We start from the raw sequence: 14321 nt of genomic DNA on the forward strand, positions 1-14321 counted from the left end.
TTTTTTTTCTGTAGTTAATGGACCAAAACCAAGACAGTTACCTCAGTTTTCGAGAATTAGTTGCAGCTTTAGGTCTAACCTGTACAGCGGATCCTACTCAAAGACTTAAATTATTATACGCCATTCATCTACCTCCTATTTTAAATATGTCCGATATCGAATCTCCAGTCAAAAATGAATGTGGTACTGAAGTAGCTGCAGAAGCAACGGATTTTTTTACAAACGTACAACAGAGTGTTAGTGTGGATATTTTGTATTCGAGTGAACCCACAACGCCCAGTACTTCAAACTATCAAAGGCAGTAAGTATTAGCCTTTTTCTGATGAATCATTATTTAGTCCTGTAATTACTAATGAAAGATTTTTATGTAAAAATTATTTTGTGTATAAAACTATTTAGTATTTTTAGATAATTTGTTAGCGGTTTCAAACAAAGTGACAAAATGTTAATAAAATTTGATTTTATAGAAAAAGTAGGATCAAATAAATTCTCTCCAGTATAGAAATTCAAAATTGTACATAAATCTGTTTTAAGAAATAAAAACAATTGGTAATAAAAATATCAGAATTTAATCACTATATGTTATAAAAGAAAGTTCTCTGCCATGTCAGTCTGTTTGTTTTCAATAAATTCATAAACTATTGTAGAAACTGTCTTAAAATTTTCACCAATTAATAATAAGATTCATGAGGAAGATTCATGTAAATAATTCATTCGAGTTTTATGTGAACTCGTTGGAAGTATCATAAAAAGTAAAAACCTGGAAAGTTTTGTGAAAAAAGGTACTAAAATCTGATTAGAATAAGAAGCGACAACAAAATTTGTAAAAAAATCTCATATTTATAAAATTTGTATAAAATCCTTTAGTGTTTTTAGATAATCTGTTAGGGTTTCAAACTATGCGACAAAAAGTTCGTGAAATATAATTTTGTAGAAAAATTATGATCAAATAATTCTTCTCCAATAAAGGTATTTAAAATTAACGTTAAATGGGTTAAATAAGTAAAAAAATTGTACTTAAGATACCAAAATCAATGACGAATGTTATTTTTTGTTTTATAACAATTACCCTTGCGCGACATTGTTTTATTATATGATTACAATCTGATCTCAAGATGAATCAGCAATTTACATCTAACCTAAATGACCACTATGTTACTAGTATCATAAATATTAAAAACCTGGAAGGTTTCATGGAAAATAGTAATGAAATCTGAAAAAAATAAGGAATTTCTAAAAATAACTCATAATTTATATATAAATAATATTTTTATAGTTCTCCAAATTCAATTTATTTATTATTGCTAAATATTGTTTCAAATAAATGAGTTTCTATTTAGTCGACTGATATGTTATTCCAATGAATCATTATCCTGTTTCTTCATGAGTAACCATCCATTTTACAGTCCAGATCCCAATCCGGAAACGGTAATTTAGGTTTTGGTGTCGGTTTTGGTTTCTCACAACATGAAACTTTATGAATACTCTAGAACAAAAATCGTGATTATAATTTAAAATTTGATTGGTACCAGTTGTTTGTTAATTCTGTAGTGGATTTCCAAAAACTTTTGCAGGGAGGTTGCTAATTTAAGACACTTCTATTTTATTCGTCCATTATGTTGTCCTTCCATGTGTTTCTGGTTCTTTTTCATAATCTTCTACCATTTGATCTCCTTTGATTTGTAATTTTAGGGAGTCTTTGGTTGGACAATTGTCCCTAATCAAATATATTAGAAGCTTTGAGTGGTAGATAACATTGAGGGAATTTTCATTTTGGATAAACTCTTCTCTGTTTAACTTTAGGTATTCTATATCTATACACCCTGGTATTGCTGGTCACAGTCCATGTTTCTTCGTGTAGGTGACCTCGTATGCTTGAAAACGTTTTTTTTTAACTTATGGAGTATTAGCTTTTCATTGATGTATGTTTTAATTGTATATTGATCTTGTAATTTTACAAAATCTGTTTTTTTATTCTACATAAATAAATTGAGCCTGGGATATTAGCTGTAATGTTTTTCCAATATTAGAAAAAAATGCAATTAATTGTTTAAAAGTTATGACTGACTGAAATTCGAACCAAATCCATTACCTGAGGTTGTGGTACTGGTTTAGGTATGTTACTTGGAGCAAATTTAGCTAAACAATCTTTTCCTTTTTTTGTAAGTTCTGCTGGACTCGGTGGCGACTGCATTTCGGCGTAACACACTTTCGGTTTGAACTTAATGGGATCCCTTTTCTCCACTACTGGCTCTGGACATAGTACTGGAATTTTGGGTTTCCAGGTTTCAAAAGAACAAGGTTCCAAATCTTTCTCTACTACGACATCATCCGCTTTTACTATCGGCTTTCCACAACAGTCAAAATCGCAGGATTGTCCATGACGGGAATTTTGTCTTCGTACTGTTCTGGATTCTAATAATCGTAGAAATGGTCTTAAATGGGTTACTAATGATTGGATTGAAGTCATTGTGATTGATTTTGAAAAGATGTTATATATGGAATGAAATGGTATTTATCGTGACAAAATAGAACCGAAATTTTCATCACATGAGAATATTTGACATATGTCAAAATAGTAAATAAAGTTTGTGTAAATAGTTCATATCGAACAATATTTTTGTTAACAAATTTCTCTTTCTCTTCACCATAAAAAATTATCAAGATAAATTAACCGTGGATATTCACAAGAACCATATAATAAAACTATTATACTGAATTAGCAAAAATTCTACAAAACAAACTTCCAATTAACTTATGGTAAAGTGATAATAAATAATTAGATGGGAATTGGCAAGATACAACCATATTGATGCCTGCATTTGCTTCTTTCCTTGTTTAAAGGAACTGTAACTTTTTAATGCAACCTCCACCTGATCCCGTTGGTATAAATATACATTCGAAGGATGACATGTGAAACCATCTTAAACGATGTATGATGTTTTGAGATTATAACATGCCATTTCTTCAAATATTTCTAATAGTCCTTTGTGCAGAGGCTCAGTAGTCACTTCTGATTTATTTTTTCATTCAAGGTCTCTCCATCCCTGTACCAGAAAATCAAGGCTCGAGTTGCATCAGCAATTCTTGTTAGGGATGAAAGGGATGACAAAGAATAACTACGCGCTACCATGTTTTTAACAAATCAACGAATAGATGGAACAGATCTGGATGAAAAGGAGCTCATGGTATATCATATACAGAAATCTGTTGTATTTGTTCTGTTACCCAAATAACTAGAAAATACGAATTTATATGAAATATACAAAGTTTGCTTAAAACAAAAAGAAATTAATAAAGACAACTGGAAATTTTGTGAGCACAATAATAAGAAAAGTAAGAGGATATATGAAAAGCGAATATAAAGAATGGTATCACCACAAATTGGATTTCAAGCCTCAATTGTAGATAAAGGACGTTTTAGAATCGACATTGGGATTTTATTGAATTCTCCGAATGGAGTGGGAGGTCAAGAAAAACATTAATTTCCTCTAAACCTCGAAAGTTATCATTAAAACAGGACTTTATGATTAAAACAGAAGTGCAACAATAAGTGAACAAAGGAATATTAAAAACATTTGAAAAGAAGACCGAATGGCAGGCAAAATGTCTAGGTATCGATAAATATTAATTTTTGAAACACGGATTTATCAGGAATTTCGTGATTAAGTTTGCCTGTAAGAAGGTGTGGTGGTTTTGGAATACCAATGTGCTGTTTGTGCATATATAAGGGCTGTACAAAAATCGTTTTTTTGGAGCATATTTATCATTGAGGTTAACCTAATCTTAACAAGATGTTTAGACTAAAACATACATTTATTTTCAGTTTTTCTTCAAATACATTTCTCAAATTGTAAATTGATATTGGTAAAAATTGATATTTTTTTTGGAGAGGTCTTCAATCCCTACTTCAACTCACTCTTTATAGTTCATAGATAGCTTAGTAGACAGTCGATAACCGTTGCGCATATAGCCCCACTTGAAATTACCCCAAAGGTAAACTATAATAAGACACTCACTCAAAACGTATGAAGGGGTCTCCAGTTTTTTCTTCCACCGAGCACCAGCGCCATTCCGGATAGTCAGTGATGCCTATTACATGAAAATATCGCCTTACATGACCTTATCCGGTTTAAAGACAGAAGGTCTTGTCTCGTACCAGATATTTTTATTTATCTACCTATTCTATAATAATAACTCATTATTCACTAGGTAAATAATACATTGAAAATTGTCTTTCTAACTTTATATCTGGTTAAAAAGGGGGGGTGAGCTTTTATAAAAAATTATGAAAAGAGGTAAGGCGCATGAATATAATTATAATGGGAGCAAAGACATATATGAAAAAGTGTTCGATTCAATGGATGACATATAATAATAAGTTTACTTCAAGTAGAATTTTAATCCCAAAATGAACATTTTAATTTCAACAATTAAAAAAATATTAGAGGTCGAGTATACACGACTTTAGAGAGAATACAGACTAAGCAACTGCTCTGGTTTGATGAGGATGGAGCAGAACAATTGGCCGAAGAAAGCATTGATGTATCAACCGCAGAATAGGAGAAGACGGCGAAGACCCTCAAGGATCTGGAATAAAAGAGACCATGAAAGACGGAGTTATCCAGGAAAACGAGTGGATAGATAAGAAAGTATGAGGTACGAAATGCGGGATGCGACAAAGGAATCTATAGGACACACGCTGCATATATATATATATATATATATATATATATATATATATATATATATATATATATATATATATATATATATATATATATATATATATATATATATATATATATATATAGTACAGTGCTTTTCAGATAAAAGTATCCACCTTTAATAACTTTTGTAATACTGGTATTTAGAAAAAATCCAAAAACACGTCAATTTATGTTGGAAGGGGCAAGCATTATGGCTTATTTAAACTTACTGGAAAAGCCACCCCCTCACCCCTAGCAGCATCCCCTTTATTTTTTTAAATTACTTTTCATATTTTTTATGTAAAATTTGGAAACTCCTCTTTGAGCTGATTTCAAAAATGTATAATACTTGTAGGTTAAAGTGGTTAGTTTATGAGATAAATAATTTTTCTTTTAAGAGCACAAATTTTACTTATTATTTACTTTCACCTTATTTGCCTGTACTAAAATGGGTTGTACAACAGTTCAAACTCTTTAATCTTTTTAACTGTGCTATTTATTCTACTTAAAAAATCCAAACAACAAAAAACTCTACTTTTTATTAAAGTTTGACATTGTCAACTAGAATTTGTAGTCACTATTGATAGTGTAATTTGATACATTATTTATTTTGTTTCTCTGAAATGGTTTACTCTTTGCAAGAAAGAATTGAAATTGTAGGTTTATACTACCAAAATAATAATTGTGCAAGAGTTGCTGCTAGAATATTTAACGAATTACATGACGGAAGACATGGAACTCATAAGTACGTAATTCAACTGATGGAGAAATTTACCACAACAGGGTCTGTTTGCAATAAAGTGCATAAGCGAGAGGGACTCGTAAATAACGAAGCAATCCAAGTGGCAATTTTAGGGCAAGTCAGCTTAGAGGCTCAACAACCCCAATCGTTGTCAACAATAAGTGGAGCGATCGGTGTTTCATCTTCTACAGTTTTCCGAGTTCTACATAAATTCAAGTACCACCCATACAAAGTTAAGTTGGTGCACGAGTTGAATGAAGATGATTTTGATCGTCATCTAGAGTTTTGCGAATCAATGACGCAAATTATCAATAACAATCCACAATTGTTAAACAATATTTGCTTTTCTGATGAATGCTCATGGTCATTAAATGGCTTAGTAAGTAGGCATAATTGTAGATATTGGGCTGAAAGTGATCCACATATTATGCATGAATTCCATACACAACATCCCCAAAAGTTAAACGTTTGGTGTGGTATCCTAGGTGACCACATTGTCGGACCTTTCTTCATCAACGGAAATTTAAATGGTGAATCATATCTTGAGTTACTCAGGGAAGGGGTTGACCCACGTATTACAACAATAATAGAAAATGATGATAACCTTTCCGAAGATTTACTGGTATTTCAACAAGACGGAGCTCCCCCACACTATGCTATGCCTGTCCGACAATTTTTAAACGAAACATTCCCCGCTCGTTGGATAGGTAGAAGGAGGCAGATGATGGAGTGGCCACCTAGGTCAACGGATTTAACACCCCTAGACTTCTTTTTATGGGGGTATTTAAAAACAAAAGTTTATGCTACCCAACCAGAATCTCTGGATGATTTACGAGAGAGGATAGAAAATGAATGTCGACATTTAAATCCAGCCGTATTAAGCAATGTCAGAGAGGCATTTCAAAACAGATTATACCATTGTATGGAAGTGAATGGTACTCATTTTGAACACTTATTGTAACTTCATAATAAATAGCACAGTTAAAAAGATTAAAGAGTTTGAACTGTTGTACAACCCATTTTAGTACAAGCAAATAAGGTGAAAGTAAATAATAAGTAAAATTTGTGCTCTTAAAAGAAAAATTGTTTATCTCATAAACTAACCACTTTAACCTACAAGTATTATACATTTTTGAAATCAGCTCAAAGAGGAGTATCCAAATTTTACATAAAAAATATGACAAGTAATTTAAAAAAATAAAGGGGATTCTGCTAGGGGTGAGGGGGTGGCTTTTCCACTAAGTTTAAATAAGCCATAATGCTTGCCCCTTCCAACATAAATTGACGTGTTTTTGGATTCTTTCTAAATACCAGTATTACAAAAGTTATTAAAGGTGGATACTTTTATCTGAAAAGCACTGTATATATATATATATATATATATATATATATATATATATAAAAATATTGAGTGAATTTTCTATTTTTATATTGATACAATGTAGCACATAATAAATAAATTAACTGTTATTGAGTAACTGCCAACCTGCCACAGGACAACCAGGAAGGTATCCCTTTCGCTCTGCTTCTAATTGAGGATAAGTCTAAAAATTTAATTAGTGTTATGATAAATTCAATTCGAAGCCATTCTACAGTATGTTTACCTTCCTGGTTATAGTTAATTCTTCAAACAACCCTTGACAATTGTGCTTTTCTTGGTGTTCGCACTTTTCAATTCTCCTACGTTCTAAAATCGATTTAAATTGATCTATTAGACTTTGAGGTCGGCACTCATTACACTCTATTCCTTCTTTTTGCCAATCGAGAAGTTTTTGTTTTTGGTCAGTCTCCCACGGTAATTTACCCCGATCTGGTTTACAGGATTCCGACCGAGCTGAAACAGAAAATCAAAAGATTTTGGTGAAAAATCAAAACTATTTGTTATTATAATAATTCATTTTAATCAACTTGTCACTATAAAGATCTTCTAACGAAAGTTGAATAATAAAAATACTTACTTGAATTTTTATTTAAATGTTTAACATTTTCTGCCAATTTTTTTCCATAAAATATCCCATGTTTCAAAAGAGGAAGTGAGGTCATTATGTGTGGAATTGCGTCTAGTGTGTTTTATTGGTGCTTTAAATATGTTTCTTGTGATGAATAAAATGTGGTTACGATGAAAGACGATTTTTTGGATGGAAGGCATTGCTACAAATGCGGTGGCAATAACATAATATGATGATATTGTAAGGTGCTTGAATTTGGAATTGATTGAAATTTTGTTTTGTCAATTGTGTCATTTGTTAATTCCAACTTAGCAACCAAAAACCTTTAGAATGGTGACATAACCATTGTAATCATAAATTCTTCATCAATTTATTCACATTAGGTTAGGTTGGAAGATTTTTCATCTAATTTAGATATAATATATATTTAAAATTTGATTTTTGTAAAGTAACAAAATGAAAATACTTGTGATTGTATATTAGGAAACGTCACTCACTATTAGGCATTTTCCAGTGTTGTTTCGGGGTATCCACGTTTTCTAAAGAATTTTATAGGTTATAATTTCCAATTTATTTTTGACTACGTAATATTCCGGTCAATATAGACATTTCAAATAATAAAAATTACCCGGAAAGCAAAATTTTGCTGGAGAGATGGGGTTTTTCATTACAAATAAAGTTTTAAAACATCGATTCTTTGTGCTACAAAAGTTATTCGGGGTCAATGGTCAAAATTTGAGTTTTTTTGAATTTTTTTCGAAAACGGTAAGTTTTATCAAAAAAAAAAATCTTAAAATTCTCTACAAAAATGGTCCGCATGATTTTTTTCTAAGCGTTACAATTCCTGAGAAATCGCGATTCTAAGAGTAAAGTCTATGTAAAATCTTAAATTTTTCATCCCAGCACACTTCTCTCTGTTTATAACTTTACATATCATTTTCACTTGCTACGCTACTGAATAAAAAAGAATCGAAAATAATATCTACCTTTTTCAATGCCGTCGTATAACAAACATAAAAAATAATACAAATGAACTCCAGATTTTGAAGATGTGTCGATGCAGTGTTGCCATGTTACGCGCACAGAACCAGAAATAAATATTGTTATTTACTCAAGTTTTAACAATTATTTTCGACAAAGTTCCAAATTCTCTAGATCCAGTTCAAACGACCACAAAAAATATGTACGAAACAAGATGATTTTAACTGAACTGTTATACTGCTGAGCACTCTTGGTGATTCTAACTAGTAAAGATTCGAAGGATCACCGCATCTTTCATGAGTAAAAGAAGAAAACATATGGATAGTTCTAAAAATATACAATGCGTCCATAAGTATGGAATAAATAAAAATCAATAATAAACAGAACAATTGATTCGTTTCCTTCTATTTTGACCATCAAAAAGTTATAGAAATAGTTGGGATCTCTTAATATGTGAATTACCTTCTAAATTTCTCTGTATGTTGAACCCTTCTAAAGATTTCTTCATGCTAATAACTTAATTAATCAAATTAATAGTCAAACTGTGATTTAACTGAATCTCTTCCACTCATATATTCTATTATGAATGATAAAATTATTTTTACTGTGTTTTGAAACTGTCCATAGTTGCGTACATAATTTATAGGACCCATAGGATGTTCAAAAATACGGTACTACTTCTTGTACAATTTTTGCCATATTTGAGGACTCATTAAGTCATAATGATAATTAATTTTATGGTACCACGTTTGATGTGAATCCAGGCTAGTTTTTGATCATTATGTAATTATTTTGGGGGTAGTGGTTACATAAAATTAATTATTTTGTAATGAATTCCTGTATGTGAATTCCGCAGTTTGACAGAAATGATAAGATTTCAAATTATCCTCTTTCAAGAGTGACTAAACTGAAAATAACTGTACATAATTCAGAACTACATTTAGTTTGTTTTTTAGAAAATCTTATGATACCCAAGTGTCAACTGACTCTTCTTCGTTGGGTACAGGAGATACGAATTGGGAAACGAAAAGTTTGACAAATCTGAGGCATCTGGTTCAATCTAAGGAAGGTAAAATAAATATAAAATCAGTACCTAAAATGTCTCAACCCAGATTTATAACCATGTGGAAATCGGTGTACGATATCTTACAAACGGAACCAGACGATTTGGTAAGTGTAAGTAAAGGTATTCTATTATTTACAATATTTGTATTATACAATGTTACAATATATTGTTTATAAATTTCACATTATTAAATTGGGTTAGATTACTAGACATTATATTCGGATTATAGTACCACCTAACGATACAGCCATCTATACATAATCCTAGCAACTATTAATATATCCGCTTCCTTAAAAAAACTATTCAAACTTGTTTATATGGATCCCTTAGACATAAATTCATTTTTTTTCTCGACATTTCAAATTCAAAACAAACTTTTTTCTATTCATTGGTTCACACTCTTTCGAGATTTATTGAATTCTTTTATTAGTCTGGGGCATTTCATGTTTAGCATCCTGTTAATAAAGCAAAATAGAGAGTAAATAAAGTTTCCATTAACCTCAAGCTCATCAGGAAACAAAAAAATTTGAAATTAGATCTTTATCAAAAACCAACATAACCCCTATTCTTTCATCTTGATCATCAACCTCTGGGATCAAAGGTACAAATTATGACCTGGACCGTCATTTCTAGGGAAGAAGGGGGGTATTGTAAATCAATAAGAAGCTCCTATCCCTAGGTTCAATCGGCCACAGAGAGATGAGCTTTCAGCCATGTTAAAGATGCAATAGAAGTGAAACCAAAAATAGCAAAATGCTGTTATTATAGCTCCAGTCTTTGGAGGAATTCTTGATTTGCTTATTACGTCATCGTTGGCAATCCCATTTACGTTATCAGTAAGTGGAAAATAAAAAATAGTTCTTTCTTAAGAACTTCATTTTCATCGACTATGAAATTTCCAAAATTTGACCAACGAAATAAAACGTTTTGTTTTTATCTTTGAATCTCACTAAAACAAAATCTCCATTATTTAAGTCTGCTCTATTAAGTTCTTCAGTATCGTCAAACTCGTCACTAAAATCTTCATCTGAGTTATCACTTTCGGTAGATGGTAAAATGACTTTTTTTAAGTGTAATTCTTTTGGGGTATCTTTAAATCTTCATAGAAAACGTTTCCCTATACATAAACTAAGACCTATTTGTTTGTTTATATTTTTTCTTTTATACAGGAAGTGTATCAAGCGATGACTAATACTGTAACGTTGTTATTTGAGCTTGGGGACGTGGGTAAACAATTTTTCGCGAGTAGGGATGAATCTGACGATAGCTTAGCTTCAGTTGCTAATGCAGCATTAGCCGAAACCGACGTTGGAACACTTGTACGTATAAAGTTTTCACATTTAATGTTTTAAAATTTTTTATTTATTTATTATTTGTTTTTAGTCGCCAGATAAAAACGGAAATCCTTTGACACCAAAAACAGAACCCTATTGGCATATTACCGTCGAACAGTTTTTAGCCTCCATCCTAAACTCTCAACCGTTAGTTGACTTTTTCTCCAAAAGAAACCCAATAAGCGAGAAGATTCAACAACTGAAATCTAGAAAATATTATCACATGAATTCGTATTCTTTATACGATGTGGCTGCTTTGAGAGTCTGATATGTGCTATAATTTGTTAATATAATTAAATTGTTGAAACATCGCTCAAAATATTTAAATATTGAGTGTTTGTTTGAAAATAAGTTTGTGATAGATTTTTTATATATGCTAATTGCAAAGCTTAATAACAATATTTTTTCTACTCACACGATATAGTTTGAACAACTCAAATGTGAACTCTATTGAGTTGTTACAGAGTTTTATAGAAAAATCTTTCTTATAAATTTGGCTTTCGGCAACAGTCTTAACAAAGTATTCACAGTAAAAAAATATAGTTCATGGAAACTGGTTTTTGCTTCATTAAATGAACTCATACAAACAATTAAGGGCATAAGAAAATTAAAATGTGTAATAAGTTAATGTCCTACTTTAAGACAAAAATAATTGTAGTTAGATCCAGTTTATTACTTTCAGGTTTAGAAAATTGAGATGGATCACTAATTTTAATATTGTTATATACTGAACTATTTAGATCATTTTTTATTTTTTTATATTTATTTTTCTACTGTTCTAATATTTGTTTTCGTCACGTTCATAGTAGATTCCTGCTCCATTTTTTTTTCTATCTCACTAAATCTAATTCCCATTACATTTCAATAATGATTTATTAAAGTCTCAATTCAGGTAACTAAGTATAGTGTATATTATTATATTTCAAATTGTATTATTTCGATAATTTTTTCATTTTTTGTATATAATTATAATTCAAGTTTTGGTATATTCCTATCTCATTTAGCTCTATGAAACTTAAATAAAATTTGGGGCAAACCATAGAATTTTCATATTTCAGTAATAATCCTATAGTCTCAGACCTACTACTCTAATATTTGTTTCCGTTGCTGTTTTCTTTCTAGTACATTCTCCTGTTTCTATATCAAAAGATATTAATTCGAAAAATACATCTCATCTTTTGATATCCCGTTTTAGGAAACATAGTAAAGTAGTAAACCCCATAGTATTATTTATATAGTAGAAAGTGGACACTGATAGATTTAGTAATTTTTATAGTGTTTAAACTGTACTATTTTGATAATTTCGTGTATTTTTTTCACCACTTCAATTTCTTTATCAAACTTCAATAGAATATGGGAAAACTACAAGATTTTAATTTCAATTAAAATCACTTAATGTCCCACTTATATAAAATGTAGTGAGATACATAAAAGGACAAAGACTCAACTGGGCTGGGCATATAATAAGAAGAAAACCAACCGAAATTATCAAAAAAATAACGCAATGGACTGGACTGGAAAAATGAAATAGAGGAGGACATAAGAGCACATAATATAGAGAACAAAATATAGGAACCGAGAGGATTGGAAAATAATAACAAAAGCAGTCAAGACCAACGATAAACTATAAAGAAAACAAAAATAGAAAACAAGGAGTAATACACCTCAAAAAAGGATTCTAATCCAAAGGATTGAAAGGCTTGATGATGATTATGAATGTCCCACTTTAGGAAACAGCGAACTTTCAACACGTTCCAGATCACTATCGCTAGGTAGCAGTAGCACTAATCGCTACGTCCGCTGAATGTGACCTTTGTTTTCATCACTATTATCAAACATCAATAGAATATGGTGAAACTCATCGTATCACCTGGATACATATTGATTACATTAATTTTAATATTGTTTAAATTGTACCATCTATAAATTAGAAGAAATTGTTTCAACACATTTATAAAAATGATTATACATTAGTTATATCTTCAATTATTAAACGTCATTAATTAATACCTTTATTAACGAATATGTATGTCAAGTTTATATAATTTATCCACATATATGAATCAGTATTTAAATGAATGTATAAAATATTTAATTTTCATTAACTTACCTATTTTAGCGAAATGAACATGGAATTTTGGAAGGAGCAAAAGAAAGTTGAGGGTAAACAATACTGACCACTACCTAGATTAGTTTAAAGCCAAATTATTTCGAAAAATTATATAAGAAACAAATTTCTGTATGTTGAATATCTGTAGCTGTCGTTACTTTTGTCAGTTTATAATAAATTAGAAACTCAATAAAATTGTCAGTATAATAAATTTAGTTTAACAAGCGTTTGTGTGTAGTAGTAAACAAGCAGCTAAAATTTTTCAAAATATTTAGACATTTATAAATCAAATATCGTGCAATAATCTTTATAATTTTTAAGGTAACAAAAAATCGTGAGTGTTCGTGTTACTAATTCAACCTCATGTATATGTGTGGGTTACATTTTTATCTTAAAAATTCATCCAAAAAACAAATAATCTCATGTAATAATCTTTGGTATGCACGAGGCCCCGGTAAGGCAACGCGAGCGTCATCTATTGAGCAGACATGACGACAAGGCATCGGCCTGTTGTTAATGCGTTTCAAAGAGAAAGGACATTGCAAGTGATTATTGTATATAGTGAGAAATTAATTCATCATGACTGTGAGCGCTATCAGTGTGGTTGTGACCCGTTTGAGCTGCGATACGAAGTGACCGAATTAGACAGACTGGATTACCTAGTTTTCCGCACGAACCTTTTATTTCCTCCTCGTGTGAAAGTGCTGCCAGGGGAACGTGTGATAGTGTATGTGGCACCATAGTGTTTTTATTTCCTCCAATTCGTCTGGAATCAAGATTTAACTTTTCTTCTCACTTTCATTGCTTTCAATTCTCCTAAATCATTCAGTCTCATTATTTCCTGTGCGGGAAACCCAATATGGCCGACTCCCAGTCGTGTTATCTAACCGCTAGATGTCGCTCGCGTCACAGGGGCAAAAATTGCAACTCGCATGACTCGTGAACTCCAAGAATATTGATGAACTTATTCTGAGAATACTTTCCGCTACCTCTACACTATTACTAACAATTACAATACTTTGTGTGTGTTTCGAATATCAACTTATCGTTTTCGGAGACCGAAAATAACATTATTCGGTATCTGTAAATGAAAATTTAAGTTACTGTTTGAACTTTTGGAGAACAAACCTAATGAATATTGGAAATAATAGTGTTGCTTATGTGGTTGATATGTGGATGGTACCATTAGTAACTCGGTTTCAACTTTTTACAGGGTTGAGAATTGAGTTGATTATAATTTGTTAATATCCATGAAACTCATGATTTTTAGTGTATACAAATTTTATCCAACTCTTATTATATTCCCTTACGTGAGATTTGATATAATCTTTCGCAAATATTTTTTTTATAAATTGTAATATATTGTCAATAATTTTTGTGATGTTTTTTATTCTCCAACCAGCTTCTACTCCTTGTAAGGATTCATCTAT

The 14321-nt window shown here is 30.9% G+C and overlaps 1 protein-coding gene across 2 annotated transcripts in view; it reads left to right on the forward strand.

Moving 5' to 3' along the window:
- LOC130447002 (TBC1 domain family member 9) overlaps positions 1 to 14265 on the forward strand; it is a 28277-nt gene extending 14012 nt beyond the window's left edge. The window contains exons 16-19 of one of the 2 annotated variants that reach the window (XM_056783600.1): positions 15 to 301; positions 9338 to 9551; positions 10617 to 10766; positions 10831 to 14265. In XM_056783600.1, the coding sequence (XP_056639578.1) occupies positions 15 to 301; positions 9338 to 9551; positions 10617 to 10766; positions 10831 to 11049 (870 nt within the window). In that variant the 3' untranslated portion in view covers positions 11050 to 14265. Of the gene's footprint in view, positions 1 to 14; positions 302 to 9337; positions 9558 to 10616; positions 10767 to 10830 lie in introns of both variants that reach the window. The other variant, XM_056783591.1, reaches the window with a different exon arrangement.
- Positions 14266 to 14321: the final 56 nt, after the last annotated feature.

The sequence above is a fragment of the Diorhabda sublineata genome, chromosome 1 (genome assembly GCF_026230105.1).
Source record: "Diorhabda sublineata isolate icDioSubl1.1 chromosome 1, icDioSubl1.1, whole genome shotgun sequence".
Taxonomy (NCBI): Eukaryota; Metazoa; Arthropoda; class Insecta; order Coleoptera; family Chrysomelidae; genus Diorhabda; species Diorhabda sublineata.